The sequence below is a fragment of the Mustela putorius genome, unplaced genomic scaffold (assembly GCF_011764305.1).
Source record: "Mustela putorius furo isolate JIRA1106 unplaced genomic scaffold, ASM1176430v1.1 tig00003909_pilon_pilon_pilon, whole genome shotgun sequence".
Taxonomy (NCBI): domain Eukaryota; kingdom Metazoa; phylum Chordata; class Mammalia; order Carnivora; family Mustelidae; genus Mustela; species Mustela putorius.
The window spans coordinates 15871278-15895693 of NW_025422057.1; the positions used below are offsets into that span (position 1 = coordinate 15871278).

Consider the following 24416-nt stretch of genomic DNA (forward strand, 5'->3'; position numbering starts at 1 on the left):
CTGCACGGAGGTTAGCCGCTAGTACGACTAAGAATATTTCTAAGACTGCCTGGGCAGAAGGTCTCCAAAAATCAGAGCTAACTCTGCTGTTCCTAGAAGAATTAAGAAATCTCTTAGAAAATTCCAACAACAAATCTTCCTTAATGTTCCTTCAAGAAAGGGGGTCGGGGGACGTGCTGAAAAACCCAGGCATCCTGCAGGAACCATAATTGAGATTATGAAGTGAAAATCAAGAAGTTTAAAGGAAAACCTGGATCTCCTTTGGGGGCGGGTGCGGTTGCGAGACAGGAGGCACAGACGGCAAAAGGTAAAGGACAGAAGTGTGGCGCTCAGTGTCCCGGCGCGGGGTGGAGTTAGAAACGAGTGAGCGAGCTCCTACCAAGCAGATGCCACCCCTGGGGCGGTCAGGTGCTCCCGGACTTGTCCAGACGGCTCTAGGAATTCGACTGCTCACGAGAGCCTAGAACAACCGCTCCCCGGGACCGTGGGTCCGCGGAGATGGCAGCAAGCAGACATTTTCTCTGACTCCCTGATGTGTGTGTTGCGACCGGCGGCGCGACGACCGCCCAGAACGGTTGCTGCAGGGCTGGAGCGATTCCCAAGGAACGCGGGCAGGCGCGGGGAAAGGGCTCGGGAGCCCCCACCTTCATCGCCCTGTCGCCTCTCGGGGAAGCCAAGGCATTAGGGCGCCGGGAGACGGGAGCCAGGCGCTCTAGGCCCGCCTCTGCCTCCCGGGTTCGACCTCAGTCTCCTCCTCCGGGCAGTGGGTTTGCAGCCCGGCGTTTGGAAGAGCGGCTCTCATAGGCCCGCCCGAGCCCGCCCCTCTCCAGAACCTCCTCCCCCCCCCCCCCCGGGTTCGGGCACAGTCGAGCCTCCCGCCCTCCTGCCGCCCCCGGGTCCGGGACGAGAAGGAGCCGCCAGGCGGCCGCGGGCGGACGGCAGGGCCCGGGACGCGCACGGAGCTGAGCGCCGCGGGGCTCGGCGGCGGAGTTCCCCCGCGGGGGCGGTGCGCCGGGCGGGGACGGGGTCCGAGAGCCCCGGGCGCGGCCGGCGCGCCTGGAGGTCCGGCGGCGAGCGTGACCTCACGGGGAGGGGCCAGCGCGGCGGCCGGGGCGCGGAGCCGAGCGCCGAGAGCGCAGCGCGGGAGCCGAGCGGCCGGGAGCGCACGCCGCGGCCCCGATGGAGCGGTACAAAGGTGAGGGCGCGGGTCCCGGCGCGGCGCGCACGCACCGGCGGCTCCGGCCGGACAGCGCGGGCGAGGAGGGCTGGGGCTAGCGGGGGCGGCACTGCTGGCGCTTCGCGTCCCGTCGGGACTCAGGTGAGCAGAGCCGGCGGCGCCCGCCCGGCCCGGAGCTGGGCCGCAGACCGGGGCGACGACGGCGCGGCGGACCGGGCGAGTGGGCTTCTAGGTGGCGGCTACGGCCCGGGCTCTCGGACCCTCCCGGGCGCAGAGGGCGGGGGTCGGCGTGGAAGGCTTCCCACCTGTTAGAGGAGGGAGGGTGCGCCCGGCGACCTATCTCTAACGCCCCGGCCGCCCCGGAAAGATGCCGAAGCCAAGGAGGCCCCGAGTGAGTTCAGAACCGCGCCGCGCCGCTTGGGGGCAAAGGAGCAAGTCGTTGGGTCGTCGGGCCCGGGCGCCTGTCGGAGGGGAGGGCTGCCCGCGGGCGCCGGCGACCAGGCTGAGCGGAGGGTGCCCTTGGGCGGTGGGGTGGGCGCGGAGCTCCGCTCCCGCTGGGTCCGGCTGCCCCAGTCCTGCGGCCGCTCCGGTAGCCGTTTCTGTGCGGGTCCTTCGCTCTTGCATCTCCGGGCAGCGGTCGGGCCAAGTGGAGGGCGGGGGGCCGAACGGGGATGCCCGGCAGGTGGAGCGCGCTGAGGCGTCCCGGCCCGAGGGCTCAGCTCCGTGCGCAGCTGGAGCAAGTTTTAGATTTGGCCGAGGGCTGGGATCCTGGCCAAACCGCGGTGGGCGGACCGGCCCGGGTCGTGCCCGCTCCCCGGCTCGCGCCGGTGCCGGGAACCCCGGGGCCGCGGTCTAAAGGATTAAAGATCTTTCGGAAAGAGGGTTTAAAGAGCGGCCCCTTAAGCGGGGTGTTGCGGACGCCCCCTGCCCCCTTCTCATTTGGGAAAGTCTTTTGCACTTCCTTGCCCTGGACTCGTCCCTGCCAAACCTGCGAGAGGAAATACTGTTTCTATATTTATTTTCCCCTGGGAGAGGGTGATAAAGGAGAATGCTCAGATTCCCAAGGAATCTCATTCCTGGTGGTTTCTCATTTCTGAGACTGCCTTAAAGGAATCTTCTGGGACCGGCTTGAGTTCCCTAAACGAGTCGTGTCTGTTGATTTTTCCCACTGCTTTTTCTCATCTGGGTCACCTGGTTGCAGGTGAGGGCGAAAGGTTTACATTCTAGGCAGCACTTCATGCAGAGGGAAAGGGTCTTTGTCAAGAGCACGGGAAGCCGACTGGGGGGACCGGGTTAAATTGCTTGGCAACCTTTGGTTTCTTTCTTTAAACCCTCCCTGGAGCGCCTCTCTCGTTTCTAAGGGGGTGTATTCTTTTTTCATCCCAGATTCTGCTGAGATCATGTCAGTTTTGTGCTGGGATGATTGAATGCGCCCTTATGTGGTCTCAGACACTGGAGGAAGCCACAGCCCCTCGCCTCCTAAAATGGCAGTTTGCTACTCCCTCTCCCACTCTGTCTGCACCTCCACCCTTTGGGAAGGACCCTCAGGGGGAATTCAGGACTTGTGCGGGAAGTGGTGGCCTCTGAGGTCCCTCTGAACTCAGGGGGTGCCCTTTCTGAATTGGGAAGTGAGGGAGTTCTGGCTCCGGTTTGAAGGGCCGGGGTAAAAGCTGCTTTCTCAAAGGAGCATATTAATCCAAGGGAGGGCAAATTATAACATGGAGGGGATGTTCTTTCTAAATGCCCATTATTATCAGAAGCTGTTTGTATTAATAGCTTTTGGCCCTTGACCTAAGAAAGTCTTCTTAGTTATCTTTTTCTCTTGGGAGTTTAAAATCCTCCCTCCCTGGAATATCAGTTAGGGGATTTTTGCCAACTGAAGGAAACTTAGTTTCCATTTCAGAGTGTTTATGTTTTTGGTAACACATGTATCTGCCTCATCATTTTGCAGTAAATCAGAGAGTGATAAGTGGATACATTTGAGAATTATCTGGATTGCAGAAGCTAATCCAACACATCTTTTCCTGTTTGATTGGAGAGGGAGTCTTCAAAGACTCACCAGTGAATGCTGGTGTTTACTAACTACAGGGTTCAGCTGTGGAATTTAGGGGACCCCCCCATCCCAGGAATTTAGAAGTCCCCATTCTTTTGAGAAGCTTGTGTTTTGAAAAACTTGTGTTTTGAACTCTCATTGAATTGAAAAGTTGATCTGTGCATAGTGAAGCCCCTGGGCCCAGTCTCTGATTAATCAAGGCAGCTGTAACTGGCATCTGTCAGTTTTCTCTTGCTCATCAGAGATTGAAGCTATCTCTGTTTTGTTTTTGTTTTTGTTTTTGTTTTTTATAGTCAGATGTTTATTTACCCACCGAAACTGCACAGCTCGACCTTTTTTTTTTTTTTTTAATAGAAGCTGTCTGTTTTTAAGGTAAGATTAAATAATTATGGAATGACTAGGTATCTTTTTAACAACAAAATAAAACAGAAAAGCAAGATTTACCTGGGCTTTTAGAACATACAAAAATTATAATGAAGAATTCTCATTTGTGCCACTTTAAAATTTCGTTACCGAAATGCCCCGTGCTATGTTTCTAAATTCCTGATTTTGAGCTCTCCCAGATAGGTAGAATGCCTCATTGTTGTGTTCAAATTCTCAAAAAAAAAAAAATTTTTTTTTTTTAATTTGTAAGTCTTATAAAGCAGTTGATGTAGGAGAAATTGTCTTCCATGTTCCCTAGCTGGTGTTACATACTGTCTATCTTCCGATACTACTGATCCTTTTTGGATGCAGAGCTGATTTTTCCATTGTTACATGGGATGTAAAGGGAGGTCTGGAGCTAGAGTGGTTGGGATATCACCCTCTGTCTAACATAGAAACATTTCCAGACTTTTCCCCCATCCCACCAAAGGCATTGTGTTAGATAGCCATGGCTCTCTCAAGCAAAAGCAAGGGGTAGGGTGGTGAGAGACTACATAGGGGTGTCTTCCCAGAGAGATGGAGCTTTTATAAGAGTTCGCATAAAAAGTGTTGGTGGGGTTGCTGTTTCTTGTGGGTGCATCTCTTTGGTGTGGTATAAGCAGTGCCAGCATCTCCAGGGTCCCTTGAAAAGCCTCCCATCCTTGGGTGTTTACATATTTATGACTCTCATAAGAGCGCCCTTGGACTGCTGTGTCCATTGGCTGAACTCACACCATGTGGTCAAGGATTCTGGTTCCTGCTGCTCTTCCAGCTGGTGAGTGTGTTCGGGGCCAAATGTGACTGACCTACTATCTGTGGATTGCACTTGGACCGACCCCACGGAAGCTTCCTGAATTTGCATCACACTTGGATCTGAGCAGTCATGGTTGAGCTATTCACTTTAATTTGGATCACAGTAATTGGTCGAAGGTGTCGTCATTCTTTTTCTGTTTTCGTTTGTTTGCTTCCAAGTCAGATCACCCCATTCCCAGGAGAGGGCACTTTGTTCTAAGGTACTGCAAAGTAGAGATGAGCCAGTAAAAATTCTTGAAAGCCTCACCTGGGAAGGCTGCGATCTGTGGTCAGGAAAGGTCTGGGAAAAAAACAAAACAATAACAAAAACAAAAAACCAAAAACAAAACAAAAACAACCAAGAGAGATGGGCAGATTGATCATTCATTTCAGAGGAATCATCAGATTCAGGAGTTCAGGTTTTTCCCTACTGAAACTGTACCTCAGGCTGTGCTCCATAACCTTAGCCACATATGGGAACCATCAGGGGACTTAAAAGAAAACAAACAGGGATCTGTAGAGCCCACTCAAGACCTTCTGATTCAGTTGGTATAAGGGTGCTGCTTAGGTCTTCAGGTGCTCTGATGTGCAGCCCAAATTGAGAATCCCTGAGAAAAGATACATAGTCATTTATCCACCTTCTTCACCTGGAAAATTAAAAGCAAGGGGGGAATAAGACTGATAACCCCTCCGTACTCCTGTGAATGTGCCGTAACCAAATCTCTGGTACCTGCAGAAATCTACTGAGATTCCCCTGAAGCCATCCTAGGCTTTAAAGGCCGTGAGAATACTACTTCAGAACCATCTCAAAAGGTTGCTGCACAATCCTAAGTTCAGGGTTTACTCATGCTTGGACTTGACCCTGAACCCTTCTGACTTTGAAGCTCCTTGTGTGGGAGTCCTTGATGCATTGGCAGTGGAATGGTCTGAAACAAACACTGAGGGGTCCCTTCTGGTGCTGAAGGGCCAGGCTGGGTGACGGCGGGAATTCTGCTGTGGACCCTTTCCCTCTTCTGAAGGGGTAGGAGCTCTGGGAACTGGGCTGGAGCCAAGCGCAATTAATGGGCCAGGAGGGGCCAAGAAGCTTCAAAGCTGAGGAAGCTGTGCCAGTTTTCTTGCAAATCCTTTTAATGATGGGAAATATTTCTCTAAAGACTTCTGTCATTTTTGGGGAAGGGAGACTTTCCCCAGGCTGAGAGAGGATGGCACATCTGCCCAGGCCCAGGCAGAAGCAAAAGGCAGAGCAGTTGTGGCGTGATGAGGAAAGCTGTGGCTTGGGAACAGGGAAACCCACACCCTCGTTTCCAGGTACGAAGCACTGAGCTCTCCGGTCCTCAGTTTCCCCATCTAGCAAACAGCCTCCAGAGTTGGTCTATCCTGACTTTCCAAGCGCTCTTCAATGCCGGGTGCTCTGTGGTCACTGCGGAATCTTTGGTGGAGAATGTTCCTGGAGGAGAGGGAAAGGAGGGAGGGAATGCGGATAGCCCAACAAAGGTCAGTTTAGGGTTGTGATTCTTATAAATAAAACTGGTTTCCTGGCGAGAGCCAAGAGCAGCAGACAGTGGGAAAGAGACGTCCATTGGCCATGTGAGGAATTTGTTTCTCAAGGACTTCTGTGTGAACACGTCTCCAGAGATCGCTAGTGAAGGCCAGAGCCACCCTCCGAAACACAGGATTGTTCAGTCCCATTTGACAGACAGGTCAGCTGAGGTCTGAAGAGATGAAACAACAGCTTAAAGTCAAACAGGATGCCACATCCCTGAGAACTGAGTTTCTTTTTTTTTTTTTTTTTTTTTAAAGATTTTTATTTATTTATTTGACAGAGAGAAATCACAAGTAGACGGAGAGGCAGGCAGAGAGAGAGACAGGGAAGCAGGCTCCCTGCCGAGCAGAGAGCCCGATGCGGGACTCGATCCCAGGACCCTGAGATCATGACCTGAGCCGAAGGCAGCGGCTTAACCCACTGAGCCACCCAGGCGCCCCAAGAACTGAGTTTCTGAAGGGCTGGATTCCTGTTCTACTAAGAGCAAGGGTTTATTTAGAAAGAAGTACTCAAAGCAATTCCAGACCACTTCCTTCTCTGTGTCCCTCAAGCCACAAAGGGACCAGCTGCCCAGTGAAACTCTGCTCAATCTTCAGGACCCAGTCCACATGCCTCCTCTTCCATGAAGCCTCCCCTGATTCCCTCTGTGTTCCTGTGCTACTTGAGGTACAATCATCCACGCCTGGTACATCATAGGTACTCAGCAAAAATATCTGTTGAATTAATGTCATGTCTTAACTGTTTCTTCCCTTACGTCAAATCCCTTCAAGACCGAAATCTTGTCTCTCTCCTCCCAGTGTCCCTCCCCTTCAGCCCCTGGTGCGCCCCCAGCACCTGGGTCCTCCGAGGCATAACTGGGGCATGAGTGAGTGAATGATCCCAGGCAACGGGAGCTCATATTCTCTGATGCTCGGCTCGCAAGAGCAGACCTGGTTCCCAGAGGGAAATGAAGCAGTCTCTCAAAGCCCCATCTCATGAGTGGAGACAAGCCCACAGCGGTGGCCCTTGGCTTTCCCGACTTGAGCCTTATTTCTGTCTGTTCCAGCACAGGGGTGTTGCTGTCTGCTGGTACAGAGAAGGATCCTGCAGGTTTCTGCTTGTGAGTATGAGCCTGCCTGTGCTCTCTGCAGCAGCTCCCCTGGCCTCCAGCGTTCCCAAGGGTGCAGACCTGGCCCTGCCCAAGCTCTGGACCGAGGGCTAAGGGATCTTGTGGAGCTGGGCGCTGGCCTGGGCACTCTGGGGCTCGGGCTTCTAATCTGGCCTTTGCCACTAACTCGCTGTGCGACCTTGGGCAAGTCACTTAATCTCTCTGGGCCTTGTTTCCTCACCTGTACAAGTGAGGATAATGATTACTAACCTGCCTTCCAGGCTGCTTGGTGGAATCAATGGTAAGAGCTACTGGAGCAGGGGCAGCGTCACACTAATCCAGGGAGTGGCCAGCCGAGGCTTCTAGGACAGGATTGTGACCCCACCAATTCCCGCCTTCTCGTGTGTGTACTGAGGGGCGATCCTCTGTTAATTTGGGCACCAGCCATGTCCATCACATGCTTTTCCAAGCTTTTGGGAGCTCAGAGTTGGGGAAGCTCTGCCTGTTCTCAGGTAAACTAGCCTCTGTGTATCTCTCCCGAGTCAGCTGGAAAGGGCGTGGGCACAGAACTGCTCATTTTCAAGCCTTGTATTGTGTGTGGCCTTGCCTGACTTTTCTTTGATGTCTTGGTAAGTTTATATAGGAGAAACCCTTTAATTCTAACAAGAACTTCAAGCTGCTTATATTCATTTTCTATTTCTTGGCTCTCACCTTCTCCCTAGTTAGTCTCCACATGGAAAACCCCACTGGGCGGGAGGAGCAAGGAGAAGGTATAGAAAAGGAGGAGCTGGCCTTACCCTGGGCATATTAAACTGGACAGGAGCAAACTCCGAATGAGCCCAGAGCACCTTCATGCCCTGTGTCTGTGCGCGTCCCATACCAGGGAGGCCTGGGGTGGGCACCGGCACCAACGGGAGCCCTGCTCTGCTGTTTTCCCAGCACACCCCTGCGTGCCCCTCTCGCTTCCGCCACCCCCTGCTGGGGCCTTCAAAGACAGCTGCAGGCCTGTCGGAGCGTGAGCTCTGTGCCGGCGCTCGGCCCCAGCAGATCGCACTTTGGCCTTCTGCCGGCGAGGAGACTGAGGGAGGACAGTCGGCTGTTAGCTCAGAGCGAGCATCCTGCCTCTCATCTGAGCAGGGCACCTGTGCAGCCCTGCCCTCGGAGGTGGCTGTCCCAAGGAGAGTGGCCAACTATCCTGGTTTGTCTGGGACTTCCCTGGTTTTGCCCCTGAAAGCCCCAAATCCCAGGAAATCCCATAGTTCTGGGCAGACGAAGCCGGGAGGTCACCCTGTTCCCAGGCCTCTGCTTTTTATTAAAAGGCCCGAAATCAAGAATTTGGTTCCCCCATAGCAAAGATGAGCTGCAGCCAGTCGTTTCATGTCCTTGGCAAGAAAGTAAAAGTCCCAAGCTTGAAAACCAACAGCTCGTACCTAAGGTCCATCCGCATGTGCTGAGTGAGAGAAGCCAAGCTTGAAAATCTTCCGCACTGTGGGATTCCATTTATGTGACCTTCTGGAGAAGGCAAAATTAGAGGGAAAGAAAACCAGTCTGTCACTGCCAGGGCTGAGGGAAGGGGTTGACCACAAGAAGGTATGTGGGATGTTTTGGGAATGACTGAAATCTTTATGGCTCAGCTCTCGGTGGTGGAAGTGGCTCCACAGTTCAGGTGTTTGTGAAAACTTGTGTGTAACGTGCTGGGCATTCTCCCCTCACCTTCCCGCCGTGTGTAAATTATACCTCCAGGAAACTGACTTTAAAACAAACCCTTGTGGGGCCCCTGGGCGGCTCAGGTGGTTAAGTGTCTGACTCTTGATATCAGCTCAGGTCACAATCTCAGAGTCGTGAGATCGATTCCCCACGCCGCTCCTCATTGGGGAGTCTGCTTGTCCCTCTCCCTCTGTTTCTCCTCCCTAGTCGCATAGGCACACATTTTCTCTCTCTCTCTCTCTCTCTAAAATAAACAAAATCTTAAACATAAATAAGACAAACCCTAGCAGTTTGGAGTGCCGTGGCTTAAAATGAAAGATCTGTTGAATGTCCGTTGGCCATCTCAGGTCGTGACTAGAATCTGAGGGCTCTGTGTTTTCCTGTTGGCAGTGATCTGGGGGGGAACAGCAGAAGGGAGTGTAGAATTTTGGTAGGAAACAAAAAGACTGACTGCTTGACAGCATCCTGAATGCAGGAGACTTGGCCAGGAGGCCCAGACATGCGAGGGTGGAAGCTCTCCCTCTGTTTAGAGAGAAGGAAAAATCATTGTCCTAAAACCCAGGCAGCAGATGAACCCAAGAGGGTCATGGAATTGTGAAGCATTCGCTCCGGGCTCCCACCCTGGGAACTCCGCCGCTACACACATGGATCTAATGTATTGAATCTGGCAGCCTTCCTGCAAGTCTTTTTTTTTTTTCCCCTCCCCTCACCAATAAAGTCGTTGAATTGGAATTGAGTACCCAAGTCTGTGCCATAATTACTTCCTGGCTGACTTTTTGTTTTCTGGAAGTCCTGCTTGTCTATGCTAGTTAACGATTTTGAGGCAGGGAGAACCCATGATTTAGCAAAATAACGCGCCTAGTTCTATATGATGTAAGGGATCCGTCCTCTTGGTTCCAGACAGGGAAAGTCTCCCAGTCGAGGGCAGCGTCACCAGCCCTTGTGGCACCGGTCCAGGAGATGGGGTGTGGCATTCCACGGGAATGGAAGAGTATCACTCTAGTGGTCCTAATGGAGTCCAAAGACCTTGGTGGTTTCCATTTTTTGTTTGTTTGTTTAACCAAAACCCATGTTGAATTGGCTTGTTCTTTAGATACACTGCGTCTGGGTCTACGCCCTGGGGAGCTGAACCCGTGTCTTCTCATCTTTCTTAAATACAGCGTGTTGAAAGGGTGTGGGACTTCCATCCTTGAGAACAATCTGGGCCTAGATCACATTCATCCATGGGTTACATAGGAGAGTTTCCCACGCGCGACTCTTCTTACACATATATCTAAGTCAGTAGTGGCTCAAAAAGGCCGGTCTGTTTCACCTGTCCTTAAGGCACTCAGGAAGAATTGCTGAGGCGGTCCTTGGTTCTAATTGTCTCGGCTTTGTTGGGGGCGGGGGGGACGCTGAAGGGGGAGGGAAAGATGCAGGAAAAGCATTTTGTACGTCTTCGTAGCGAAATGTCCCTGATGCATTGGTCAGGCCTCGCTTATCGTGGGTTCAACTAGGAAAGGCCAGGACAGGGGCAGCCCAAGAGTCCACTGGCTAGTCTGAGTATGAGAATGGGAAGGCTGCAGAGGAGAGGCTAGGAAGGCTGGGTGGGGGCAATTCCAGAGGATTCCTTACCTGGGCTGCATGGGGGCAATTCCAGAGGATTCCTTACCTGGGCCGCAGAGGTTGCCTCCCCCTCCCCAGGGCTGCGCCAGCACGCAGGCATCCTTCTGCGTCGTGAGGATGGTCTTAGCCTCCTGCGAGTGGGAGCCCTGCCATTTCCTTCTGTCCTCCACCCTCTTCTTTTTTTTCTCCCCCAGTTTTTACACAACAGGATTTATTCATGTTGACTGTATTCAAGTCCCCAGCTGGGGGGGAGAAAAAGAGATTGTGTTGAATGAGCTTATTGTTTGGAGATTTCACTGACTTCTTTTATGTAATACCCACGGCCCTGGAACATATTGAGCTGATTTACTAAAATTCAAATATGGTCCTTTGGGAAGGAACTCTGCGAGGGTGCTGGGCACCCCTGCTATCAGGGCTGGGACCTGTTGGGTAGTGACTTTGCTTGGGACATCTTCTCTTCATCTTTATGGTCTTGGGCCCCCAAGGGGTGGATACATTCTGGGTTACAATCCCAGGCTCCTCATGAGCTTGAGATGGTCACCAGCCTACCGCCCTTTGCACTGGCTGGCCTTTTGCAGCCTTCTCTCTAGCACAAGTGGAGGGTAGGAAAGGCGGCGGGGCATGTGGCAGATCTTGGGCTGAAGTGGCAAGCGTCAGACAGCCTCACACACCCACCACTCGGATGCCCAATGCAGTGTGGCCGGTCCATGATGGTCCTGGGAGAGTTGGATTGTGTGCCTTTTCTCGCATGCTTTAGAGACGGGGTCCCCGCAGTCGTACTACGGAAATGGTGGCCAAGCATGCGGGTGTAGGATGGTCTTGTCCAGTTGTCTGTACGGTGGCAACATGGCCGCCCCGTGATGGCGCCTGGTGTCTGGAGCTCTCTGGGATCTCCTGACAGAGCGGCTGCTGCAAGTACTTGAGCTGGCGGGGGCTCGTGGCCCACTGGGGACTGGGGGAACCCATCTCCGGTTCAAGTTCGCAGCATCACAGATGCCCTTGACGTGAGCCTGTGGCAGATGAGTTGGGTTCCTGACAGAACCATCCCAGGCAAATGCAAGCCTGAGGTGCTCCCAGCCCCCTCGGGCCCCGCCTCCCCCAGACTCGCTTCTGCTCCTGTGCGTGCAGAGTCCTCCCTCTCTCGCTCTCCCCCGCCCTCCCTGCTCCCCTTTCATTCCCTCATTCTCCCCTCTTGACTTTCTCCCACTTTCTTTTTTTTTTTCCTGCCACATCCGATATTCAGGTCTCCTGAGTCTTGAGTTTAGAAAAGGGATTCCCCCTGAGAACCCAAGGCCAGAAAGACCCAGAAAGAGTGAGCGCTCTCCCGCCACCCCCCTTGACCCCAGATCTCTAGTACTGTCAGACTTTCATTTCTAGTAGCCATGGCTAGAATCCTAGGCCTCCCCGGGAGGAGCCCATGACCTCAGAGTCAGGGTGGGGAAAGCGGGCCCTGTTTTCAGCCAAAGGAGCATCTCATTCTCTCCTGGCAGAGTGGCCAGAGTGAGGCTCTGTTCAGCATAGCCCCTGGTGTTTCCTCAGGCCCTAGAAAGTGTCGTTCCGTATGGCCTGACGCAAAGAAGGCCGCCTTCTCCAAGCCTCCTGGCCCACGCCATTGGCTCCCCCGGGACCTTGCCGGCCATCCCGGCTGGCCCGTGCGGGTCATACCACAGTGACTCGATTCCCAGGAAAGAGCATCGTTAGCCTCGATGCGCGGGTCCTTAAACAGCCCTGGGACCTGCTAACCTCCTAGGGGTGGAGGCTCGTCCCCGCGCCACCCCAGGCTCCCTGGCGGTGAGCATCAGAGAGGGGCCCAGCGTCCGCACCGAGGGAGCATGAGAACACTGCCACGGTTTGGATAAAAGGTCCAAACATGAAGGCTCAACACTGATGAAAATCATTTTTTCCCATTGACCTCCTGGCTCCTCGGTGGGCAGGCGTCCATCCCCCGCCCATCTGTGGCTGGTTTGGTGTGTGTCATTGTAAACCCTCGGGCTGAGAGCAAGCAAGCCTCCGAGAGTTATGGGATCCAGGTGTCGCTCCCGGTTCCCTCAAAGGGGAGGGGGGAAGCCGTTCTGTTCTCAGAGGGAGAATTTAGTCTGCTGCTTTCGGGATCCTTCTGAAGCACCACTCCCTCCCCGGGCCCCACCCTCCATCTGGCCCCTCGGACTGAAGGAGGCTTTGGGACTCGAGTTCCCTGGTGAATCTCTTGGTGGTTTCTCTGACCCCAAGGGGGGGAGTCCTCAGTGTGCCCAGGTTTGCAGGGAGGCACACGGATGTTGACAGAAGCACAGACCAGCGGCCCACGCTCTGTGCGTGTGAGAATCAGGGCCGGAGTGTGCGCTCAGGTCACACTCAGCCTCGGTTCTCCAGCTCAGCCCGGCTCCTGAGGCCCACGGGGCAGCTGACAGGTGTGTGTGTGGGGGGCTCTCATCCTCAGCGGGGGATGGGGGGGCACCAGAGTGTGGAGATGGTTTGGGGCACTTGACTTTCTCCCTCTCCACAGCAACAGAGTGGGGAGTCCTCTCCGAGCAACAGTGGTCACAGAGATTGTGTTGGAAAACGCCTTCAGTGCGTGGGAGGTCGTAGGGGACCCTGATCTGGGGGTCTGGCTTCCTCCCCTGCTGGCGTTCTTGCCCTAAACCTACGTAGCTGGTGGGGCTGTGGTGACGGGGGAAGGGGCTGCTAAGAGTCTTCTCTTCACCCCCATCAGGCACGAGTGGGACGTGTGTGTGTGTGTGTGTGTGTGTGTGTACACTCGTGTCAGAGGAGAGAGGTGTCAGGTGACAATCAACCCCATTTTCTTGAAATTTCCTAAAGCTATTAATGCCCTCCAAGGGTAAGATTGCTGTCTAACAACAAGATTTATTTTTCTGCCCTGGGGAGGCTGAGGCAGCCAGGAGAGAGCAAGTAAGAGTGCCAAGAGACTGTTCTGTTGGGGTGGCGTGACTTCCAGACTCCAGGCTTGTTTGTCAAGGCTCACTCAGCCTTGACAGCTTGACCCCTGGGAGCCTTTAACCCCTCACTGCATCGCGCACAGCCCTTTTCTGTGCTTTCGTACTTGGCGGCCGTGTGTTCGTTCATATGGATTCCTTCCCTGGCTGGAAAAAAATAAGGGCAGTCACGTGGCTTGTAATAAAATATTCTCTACAAATGGCTTTCTTTCCCCTTAAAAAATTTACCATCATTGAGTGTGAAAATGGTTTAGATTCAAGAGGAAACAGCTGGCTGGCAGAGATCCTGGTGGGGTCTTGGGTAAGATTCCGCTGTGTCACTAATGACTTTATTCGGTACATTTCCGGCACAAGCACACTTGGCAGTTGGGGAATTTTGTGGCTGAGAACTTTCATCAAGGCAAGAGCAGTGGCAGGAACAGCTCCCAGATGAGGCCAGGAAGGGAAGGCCTCATTTCATTCTGGACAACCCAGACCTGTCCAGGGGATGTCTTGTATCTGCCTTGGTCCTTTAATTTGAATGCTCACAAACCCTTGTCTTTCTAGAATGTTCTGTCTTTGGGTTTCTCTGAGATTTCAGTACATTGCCACTGTAGCTAAGATGAGACAAGATTTCTTAAGGCCCCTGAACCAGGCCCTCTTCTTTGAGTGCAGGTGGTGTCTAAGGCACCTTGCCAGTGCCTGTGGGGGGAGAGAGAGAGAGCAAGAGAGAGAGAGAGAGTGGTGCTATCCCCTCTGTTGCCCTGGAGAAAATCCGAGCTGCTTCTCTGCATGGCTGTTTCCTGTTTGTTCTAGCCTCTGTAGTCATTCGCACTTTGCTGTATGTCCCGGCCACACTGGATTACTTGTGGTTTTGCAGACTGGGCCTATGCATGTGCTGTTCTATTGGTCTGGATGTCCTCTCCTTGGAACTGCCTGCTAAGCTTATCTGTCAAGGCTGACTCAGCCCGGACCCCCTGAAGCCTTTAACTCCTCACTGCACCTGATACAATCCTCCATGGCCATGGTCATTGTGTCCACATTGTAGTTGATGGAACTTCTATATTCCTAGGAGGCTGTAAACTCTGGGAGGGTCAAAGCCATTATTCCTCCTTATGTCCATAGCACCTAAACCCATGGGTGTTGTGGGTGTTCAAGAAATTGGCATTGTGGGATTGAGAAGTGGTTGTCATCCTCAACTTTTCTGAGTTTGATTGTATGGAAGTTAGGGCTTCTGCTCACTAATGGACATCCTGGACAGAGTTAGCAGCTGACAAAAAGGAGAGAGAGCTTTACAGTATCCAAAACCCTCCAAGGATTAACATTTAGAACAGACAAAGGATTCCTGCAAATCAACCAGAACAAGGCAGAAATTGCAAAAGAAATAAAAACGAGTAAAGGATATGAATGGGAGATTATAAGTGAAGGCGGCTTCACAAAGCTAATGAGCATCTGAAGAAGTATGGGGCTCCTTTAGTCAGCAGAGACAAACCAATCAAAATGACCACCCAGAAGACTGACTGGAGAGAGGGAGGCTGAAGGCTACCTAGTAGTCTCAGAACATGTGAAAATTTCTGCCTGGGTCTGCACAGAATGGATTTGGAGATGATCTTTGTAGCATTCTTTGTGGTGGTCGAGAATGGGAAGCCACCTTGGCATCTCTGGGGAGAGGTGGACAGGTGAACGATGATGGTGGGCGCCCATCTGAGTGAATCACCCACCCCAGAAGCAGTGGGTTGGCTATCCATCCAGCCCCATAGACAGTCCTTGAAGACCTAGTGCCAAGTGAAAGGTAAGAAGCAGGGTAGGACATCTGACAATAGCATTTACAGCCATTAACAATTCCTATAGCGGACCCATGAAGCAGGATCACATACACACAAAAAGGTACCTATTAGAAAGTTCATCTTGGGGAGCGAGAAAAGGGATATAGGGATGAAAGGGAATTTGTAAGAGTTTGCCTATGGTGTGTTGTGGATACTGGAAGCCAGTCACAAATCTGACTTGAAGCAGAATGTGGCATAAGAAGGGCAACACCAGAAGCTCAAGAAGTTTCTGTGGAAAGAGGGAACGGGAGCTTCTCACTGCCGCCCCCATACCCGCCCCATGGGGAGGAGTCAACAGGGAGGTCACGTTCCTTATTCATTGCTAGACTGTTCAAGACCCTTTGCCCCTGAGGTGGTTATAACAGACCACCCTTCCATCGGATTCCAAGGCTTACCCTTTGTCAGAGTTGTAGTGGTGATGCCATTGTCATGAGGGAAGGGGATTCTTCTAACGCTCCCTTGGATAAGCGTGGGCTGGTAGAGTTGGCTTCTAAGAGTTGAGTATTTTTCAGTTGTCTCCAGCTACTCTGAGCACCTGAGTCCTTTTTAGGTCCTCACTGCTGAGGGCAGGTCATGGCCAGGAGCTTATGGCCAACAGTTATCAGATTGAGTAGATTGCTTTGGACTTGGATTTTGCCAGGACCTGACTGGAAGTGAAGTCATTAGACTCCATACAGCAGTTCATTTTTGCTCCCCTCCATCCAGGAGACCAGTATTCTCTCCAAATAGGGCATCCAAAGAAGATGAAATGCCTCTCCTGACCAGGGGTCTGTGTGATCTGGACAGAGACGGCCCCTGACATTGCTTGTTCCATCTCTGTTTCTACTTAAAATAATATTTTTCTGGAGGGGTGTGTGTGTGTGTGTGTGTTTTGTTTTGTTTTTGTCTTTTTGAGATTCAGGGCTTTAGGTAGTAAAGAGCCATTTGGACCAAGGAGAGCATCTCCTGCTTTTGCTTTTGCCCAGTGGTGTGCTCTGGGAAGCTTCTGGGCCAGGATAGGACTTGGATCTGCCCGGGTCTTCTCAGCGTGGATGGAAGAGCGAAATCTTTCCCCATGTGGCTCAGCAGGTGGGCAGCACATCCAACCATTGGTAAAACCAGGAACTAAATGCTTTCAGAAACGGAAAAACCCCTGAGGTTGGCTCTGCTGGTTTGACAGTTTCCCCACTGTTCTTTCTCATGCGCTGAAGTCACTTAGGGACCTATTTCTTCTCGCTGTTCTTTCTCCCACCTGTCCGTTGGCTGATGATGTTCATTTTCGGCCCCACATCTCTGGATCTGCATTCCCAATTCCTGGGTCCACTGGAATGTTGACACCTGAGTGATGGAACAATAAAGATCTCCACTTCTGTGAAGTTAGTGACCCCGCCAGGGTCCTTTCCAGATGAAAAGACTGCAGTTTTGCTGTGAACTTGCTCACATCCTTACATAGCCCCTTGGCATGGGGGAATTTGCAGGTGTTCATGAAATCGGTATCTTCTTGAGCTTCAGTATGTATCGGGTCTTGTTTTGGTGTTGAGATCAAGCTGGGTGCGCTATTAATGTGGCTTCTGTCCTCATGGAGTTTCTATTCCAGAAGAGGAAGGCAGACCACAAGTAAGCAAAGACAGTTGTTTTTTTTGTTTTGTTTTTAAGATTTTATTTCTTTATTTGCCAGAGAGAGTGCCCACAAGCCAGAGACGGAAGGGTTGGGGTTGGGTAAGCAGAGGGAGAAGCAGGCTCTCCACTGAGCTAGGAGCCTGGTGCGGGACTCAATTCCAGGACTCTCAGATCATGACCTGAGCTGAAGGCAAATGCTTAACCAACTAAGCCACCCAAGCATCCCAGCAAATACAGTTTTAAAAAAGGACAATTTCGGATAGTTGTAAGTAACACGAAAAACATAGCATATCAGGAGAGGAATTCCAGGGGAGCTCCCCATATTAGCCAGGTGCTCAGGAAGAGTGTATCTGAGGAGATGGCATTGGAGTTGAGACCTTAATGAAGAGGAGGAGCCTGCTGGGTGGAGAACCAGGGTTGGGAGTTCCAGGTCCAGGGACCAGCAAGAGCAAAGGTAAAGCCACCGTGTGCTAGAATGGGGGTGGGAGTAGCTGGGAAGGGGCAGGGGCAGAGCTTGGTCAGCTATGGGGAAGGTGGAGAGAGATGTGATGGGAGAGCTGTGCCTGGAGCTCGGGTCTTATTTTCAGACCACCTTCCACGCAGGGACATTTTGCTTCCCAAGTACCCAGCCAGTGACCATGGCCTCTTCCAAATGCCTAGGTTATTAGCATGCGGACTACTTTGGATTCTAAACAGTCTTTTGTCCACAGGCAAAGTCCAAACGCATCGTAAAAGAATATTCTCCATCTTTTCTGAAGAGGTAGAGGTGGGACAGACCTGTTGCAGTTTCCCACACTTCACTGAAGGGGGTTCGGGGGTGGGATCGGGCGTGGAGTGCGCCCACAGAGCCACAACTCCTGGGTGGCGGATGTAGGACAATGGCCTGAGATCCCTGAATGATGTGGGACCATCATCTTTCCCACCAGGCAAAGCCAGGGAGGATCTTCTGAACCACCCATGTCTTTGCATTGCTTCTCCAAGGGGCACTCACTCCCTCACTGTTCACGCTGGAGGGAATATCAGGTTGAAAATTGCAGCATTTGTGCAGAACTCGTTCACAGCCAGTGTGGATTTCTGGGACCTTGGGCAATGACTAGCTATTTCTGAGTGTCTGTTCCTTTATATGAAAGGGACTTTGACCATTTACTGGGAGGTTTGTAGGGATTGAGTGAAATCTTTGACTTCGCGGTCGGTGGCACACACAGTCAGAGCAAGTGCTGGTGACTGGTGGTAGGTGGTGGTGAAACAAGACACTGACTTTGCCACGGATCCGCCATGTTCCTTTCTGATGCCTGAAACCTTTGCTTCCCATAATACTGCCTTTAAGGCTGCATGGGACAGGGAAGCGGTTTTGTGAGGGGCTGTTTCCTGTTTCTGAACCCATCAGTGTGAGAACACTGTGCCTTACAAGTCCTCTGTCCCCCCAGCCATCCCATCTAGAATAGTTGCTGCTCTACTCATGTGCCCAGCTTGTTGGAGGAGCCGTAGAAAGCTGTGCATATGAGTGTTTTGAAAGCTGGAAAGCACTGAACACATGTACCAGGTGATTGGCTCAGTGTCGGGTTGGGAATTGCATTGCAGACCAAGGGAAGTCCGTGGTGCTTTCCGAGGCATTGCTGTTTGCTCCAGCTTTCAACCTAGGGGTCTTCCCGGCTGGAGGACAGGCTCCATCGGTCATGGAAACCCAGCGCTGGGTGGAATCGTGCATCATGTTTGAGTTTGGCTGATGAAATGAGCAATTAGATGCGGGATCACAGTCAACTGAAGTGAGTCTCAAGAAGAGATTCAGGCGGGCTGGTCAGGTTCGTCTCACTCCTGTGGGCAGTGGGTCCTTCCCTGCCAGGGTGCTCACCCTAAGATGTGGCGGAGGCTAAGCCGTCTGCGTCCCAGGACTAGTGCCCACATGGCCTGGATACCCGTGGCAGCCCCACGAGAGCATCGGCTCAGAGACTAGTTGCTGCTCGGTGACTCCTCCCACGCTGCTCCTCTCCAGCCTGGCTATGGGGAGGAGCCTGGCCCTGGGCCCCAGGAAGCCCCAGTCTCCTGGCAGCTGCTGCCTGATGAGGGCTGGGCTGCTTGGGATGTCCTTGTCTTCCCTCTCCTGACTTCCTGCACTGCCTCTGTTTGGGGGAGACCCTTGCCCACCAACCCATCAGCCTTGGCTTTCTTCACCTTCCCTGGTCCGTAACCACTGTCTGCTTCATATCCAGTGGATCACTGAGAATCAAGAATGCTTATCAAAAATACTACTACCTTTTACTTTTTCTTTAGTGTCTGTTCTGTTTTTAACCTGTACAAATATCCCAGTGAGCTGTGTCAGAAGCGTTGTGACAGCTTTTTTCTTCATGGGGCGACTGAGGGCTTGAGCCTTTGGATGTCACTGTCCCACAGCTACTGAGTAGGAAATTGTCTCTCCCAGAAGGTGGGTTTGGCCCTGAGCCAGGGGCCAGCCTCACTGCCGGCCTCTGACTGTGACCGTGTGCCCAGGCTGGGCAGCGGTGTCCCTCCTTGGGCATTTATTCTCCCCATCTCAGTCAATCCCTAGAGACTTTGGAGGGATGGTGGTGAGAACCCACAGAACCGGCTCACCCTTCACCAGGCACCTGTAGCCTCCCGGGGGTGGTGGAATGCCTGGGAGTGTTCTGATTGGAAAGGCCTCCTAGAATCTCTCAGTGACATTCTTGGCATTGCTTCCTGGGGGAGAAGTCCCCTGCAGAATCAGGACTGGGCATGGGGGCGGGGAGGCAGGCATCCAGCAGTAAATATTATTATCCTTCTTCTGTGGACGGAGGAAATTGAAGCTAGACAGTGAGGCCGGAGGCAGCGCAAGCACAAGTTCACAGCCAGTGTGGTGGGGAACCAAACCCAGCTCCTATGGGCTTGATCACATTCTGCTGCCTGGTCTAGCCTGATCGAGCTAGACATGATCTCCATCCTGGACAGGAAGCCATGTTTAATCTGATGTTCAGTGGGGTGTGAGTCTACAGGCTGCAGTCCAGCCGGACACTCGGGGAGGCATTCACTTTGTTTCTGCCAATTCCCAGGAGTTTCTGTCCAGTTTCCCCTCTGCCTCTTATACGAGGCTTTGAGCTTTCACAAGTCAGTATGGAGTCTCTGCCCAGCGCTGCTGTGGGCACTCAGAGGGTGGAGAGAGGCGAGGCGCTGTCCCTAGCCTTATGGGCACTTCTCCCCGAGGGCCCAGAGGTGGGTGCCTAACCCCTGCCCAGGAGGCCTTGTTTGCTGTGTGCTCCTGTGCCGCTTTGCACACCGTGTGCTTAGGGGAACGAGTGTGGACTCTGACATGGCCAGGGGAAGGATAAACATTTTCCCCACTTCTCACCATTTGGAAGGAAAGGTATGTTAGGATGTTCTCACTTGGAAAGTAAATCTCACTGCAGGCAACAGTCAGCCACACGCCATTCGTGCCCAACAGCTGTCTCTCGTTTGCTGGCAAATGTTCCCAGTGATGAATGTCCTCCGTCCACAGTCACAGCCGTCCCTAAATGGAGGCTTTGGACAAGTGCAGGAGGAACAATGACCCTTCTCAGAGAGCTCTCAGCAGACGCTCCCAGTGAAGTTGGTTCATCACTTGGAGCTAGGTCAAGACCGTAGACAAGATGCCATTGATTCAGCAAGGAAGGCCCTCTAACAGCCGTGGATTTGGGCTGCAGGCAGCAGGATGCCGGATGCATGGCTGCAGGGACAGGCCTCGAATTAGCAGAGTGACTGATTCCACTCTTCAAATACCATCTCTAGAAGTTGACCATTGGCGCGATGGCCCTTCTCCTTGATACATTTGCAAAGCCCTCCATGGTCATTCTAGGATCGCAGGTTTGGGAGGGCCTCGTGCTTCTCCGGCAGAGCATGTCGTCCTGCCCGCTGCTGTTGAAGCGGTGAGAGTGCTGGGCTAAGGGAGGTCAGGAGCCCAGCGGGGACCCGAACCCTGACTCCTGGCCTCAATCCACTTGCCTCCCTCTCCCCGTAACCAGGTGCGGGGAAAGGTGTAGAAAAACAGAAGATGAGCTGGCAAGGCAGGCAGAGCACGAGGCTGCTGCTGGGAGCCGGTGTCTCTGCGCCGCCTGCCTCCGGCTGGGCACTCGCAAGGCCCCCTCCCGCCGGGTCCTGTGTCGGCTGTCCCCTCTCTGGTGTGCGTCTGTGGACTTCCTAGGACAAAGGTTCAAGATCAGACTTCCAAGCTGGCATGGCTCAACTGGGCAAACTCCGTTTTTCTCTCTCCTTGTTATTGTTCCTTTTCCAGGAAGGCACTTGGCATCATTGAGAATAACGCAGACAACGGCCACGCGTTATTTCTCTCTGGGAGGAGTTCAGTGCCGCAATTTCTCATGTATTTTTTATGGCAGAGGCCAACCTGCTTATTACAAAATATGCATCCGTGGCAGAAATTTGTAACCTGGAATGTGAAAATCCCTAGAATTCCACCGTCGAGGATAATATCTGTCCAGGATCTGTTCATCCAAATATTTTTCTTCCTCTGCAAGCACTCTGTCCTTTTTTTTCCTTCTGTCCTGTCCTTCCGTTCCTTCTTCCTCTCCCCTCCCTTCTGTTCCTTTCCCTCAGCCTCCTTTCCAGCCTCAGGGGTATCAAGTTTTAAAAACCAAAAGCGAAAAAAGGAAAAAAAAAAAAAAAAGCCCCGGTTTATCAAGTAGCCTTCAAAATGAGTCAGTGTACAAGCAGACCCGTGTGTATACAATTTCCTGCTTTCCCCAGACGGAACACGCGCACCAGGAACCTTTTTCTTTAACTTGAGGCTGTTTCTTGGAGCTCATTCCTGATAGATCTGCATTTTCTGTCCTGTGGCTCAGTATTTCCTGCACGTGGAGATGGCATAATCGTGGAGCATCACCTTTCTCGAAGGCCTTTGCTGTAACACACCAGGCCACCACGAATTTCCTGGCGGGGAGCTCATTTCAGACACCCAAAGGATTTCTGCAGCGTAAACTCTCCGGAAGGAGAATCACTGGGTTGAAGGGGCATGTGCATTTCTAGTTTGGTTCGATGTTGCCAGAATGTCCTTCTAGAAGTTGTGTCCTTTCCACTCTTATTAGCAGAGTGTCAGGATCTGTTTCCCTCCACTCCCTTCAACACAATGTGTTATTACATTTTGTCATCTTTGCCCATCAGAATGAACCAAGGTATTTCTGCAAGATTTCTCTTTTTTATGATACATGAAGTTGAGTGTCTTTTCACATGTTTAAAAGCCGTGAGTGTATGTGTGTTTGTGTGTGTGTACACACTCTGTTCATATGCATGATCTATTTTTCTGCTGGGTTGTTGGTCTTTTTATATGTTAAGGAGATTAACCCTTTTTATATGAGTTTCAAATCCCCACCCCCATATCCCCTCCCCACCAGTTTCTTGTCTTTCGAATTGCTTTTCTGTTTACTTTCCCAAAGTAGAATTTTTGTATGTGTGTGGTCAAATTTATCTCCGTGTATGGCTCTAGGTTTTTTTTTTTTTTTTTTTTTTTTAATACTTAGAAAGTCTCTCTCTCTACTTTAAAAAATCTTTTTCCTTTTTCTGCAAAAGAGCTTTATTGAGATACAAGTCACATACCTTAAAAGTCATCATTTAAAATGGACAGTTCAGTGGTTTTTAGTATATTCACAGATATGTGCAACTATGACCGCAGTTAATTTTAGAACTTCTCATCACCTCAGAAAGAAACCTTGTACCCTGCTACCCTTCATTCTCCGCTTGCACTTCCTTTACCCCCAGCCCCAAGCAAACACTAATCTACTTTCTGTCTCTCTAGACTTCTGTCTTCTGGATTTTCCTGTGGATGGAATCACGTAATATGTAGACTCGTGATTGGCTTCTTTTACTTGGCCTAATGTTCTCAAGGTTCTGCGTTGTCACATGCTATCTGTACTTTATTCTTTTTAATGGCCAAATAATATATCACTGTATGTGTAGGTATAGCTTTAACACCCCTTGTTCATCCATCCGTCCATCCATTGGTGGACATTTGTGTTGTTGGTACTGTCTGGCTCTTGTGAATGATGCCACCGTAAACATTTGCACACACATTTTTGTGTGGACATGGGTTTTTGTTTCTCTTGGGTATATACTTAGGAGTAGAATTTCTGGGTCATGTGGTAACTTGATGTTTAATCATTGGAAGACTTGCCAGACTGTTTTCCAAAGCAACTGCCTTCTTTTACGTTTCCACCAGCTATGTTTTCATCTAGTGCTTTTGTGATCTTATTTTTCAGGTTTTAAGTTTTTGAATAACCTGAAGGCCTTCAGAAGGTATGACTAGGGGTTAAATGTGTATTTCTCCAGATGGCTATTTCATTGTAACAACAGTGTTTTCCAATCTTTTCTTCTCAGGTTTTTTTTTTTCTCTTTAAATCATAAATCACTATATATACTATTCCACATACTGTAGCCTTTTCCGTGGATCTGTTTGTCCATTCATATAACATTGCCACAGTGCTTTAATTTTTGTAGTCTTGTGGCATGTTACCTCTTAATTTTTTAAAAACCCACACATCACGAGTATTTATTAAATCCTTATCTCTATATAGTACAGAGTTAGATTGTATAGATCAAATCCAGCATTTCTTCCTGCCACCCAGAATCTTGTGGTAAATAGGAGTTCGCTCTCGTTGCCATACCCTCTCACAAACACATTACATGAATTATTTGGGTAGGTAGAGTTTTTCGTCCCCATCGTAGATATGACGAGACCAAGTCTTTGAGACCGACAACCCTGAGACAGAAAAAAGACAGACAGCATTGGCTTTCAAAAAGTTCAGGGTCAGGTGCTTTTGGGTGTCTGTCAATGGACAGACTCTCCAAAGCAACGTGGTGGGAAATTCCACCTATGGTCTCTCTGGCAGCCACTGTCTGCTCCCTCACAGTAGAATGACCAAGATGACTGAGCCCTCGGAGGAGAGGTCCACAGTTTGGAATGGAAGCTTCTTGAATATAACTTTGGTCAGTCTCCAACACTGACTTGTCATTGAGAACCCAGACAGTGAGGAGGTGGGGTTAGACTTTGGCTACATTCTCTTCCCAGATTGTGGGACTCAAGATCCCCGCCAGGGATGGAGCTGTTTTGTTCTGTTTGGTTTGGTCCCCCTCCGTTGCAAAAGGATAGCAGAAGTATTTGCCACATAAAACATACAAAGCCTCATAAAGTCTGAACCAATGAAATCATCATCTCTTCCCAGGCAGACTCACTCTCCTGACTTTGGCTGATTTCCACCCTCCAGGGAGCTGTAAGGCAAGGGAACCGATTTACTCGAGGAAGAGACCTACTTAACTTTCACTTTCTTAGACTTGATCAAACACTTGGGGTTTGGGGGCTATGGGATTAAGACAGCATGATGTGACTGCCCTTGCAAGTTTGGGCTTGTAGGAATGTGGGGCGAACCCATGAGTAACAAGAAGTCTCAAAAGATTTTGCCTGGACATGGCAATAAAAATGCAGTCAAAGTTGCCTCAGTGTTTTAAAACTTCCACTAAAGGAGAAAATGTCTTTTTCTCCTTCTTTCATCCCCCAAAGACATTCGTTTTATGGGAAACTCTTGGTAAAAATTTAACAATTCCACTGGGTAGGTGGGTGATGGTTGCTTACTTTTTATTGTGGGAAAATAGGCTTATTTAGGCTGGGTCAGGATGACCAGGTTTTGAAAATCCTGGTTTGGCGGACATCACCATTGCAGAGGA

At 51.3% G+C, this 24416-nt stretch overlaps 1 protein-coding gene across 4 annotated transcripts in view; it reads left to right on the forward strand.

Moving 5' to 3' along the window:
- Nucleotides 1–881: 881 nt before the first annotated feature.
- AFAP1L2 (actin filament associated protein 1 like 2) overlaps nt 882–24416 on the forward strand; it is a 96167-nt gene continuing 72632 nt past the window's right edge. The window contains exons 1-2 of one of the 4 annotated variants that reach the window (XM_045069046.1): nt 882–1195; nt 7013–7066. In XM_045069046.1, coding sequence (XP_044924981.1) covers nt 1180–1195; nt 7013–7066 — 70 coding nt within the window. In that variant the 5' untranslated portion in view covers nt 882–1179. The remainder of the gene's footprint in view (nt 1196–7012; nt 7067–24416) is intronic. The other 3 variants (XM_045069048.1, XM_045069049.1, XM_045069047.1) reach the window with 3 other exon arrangements.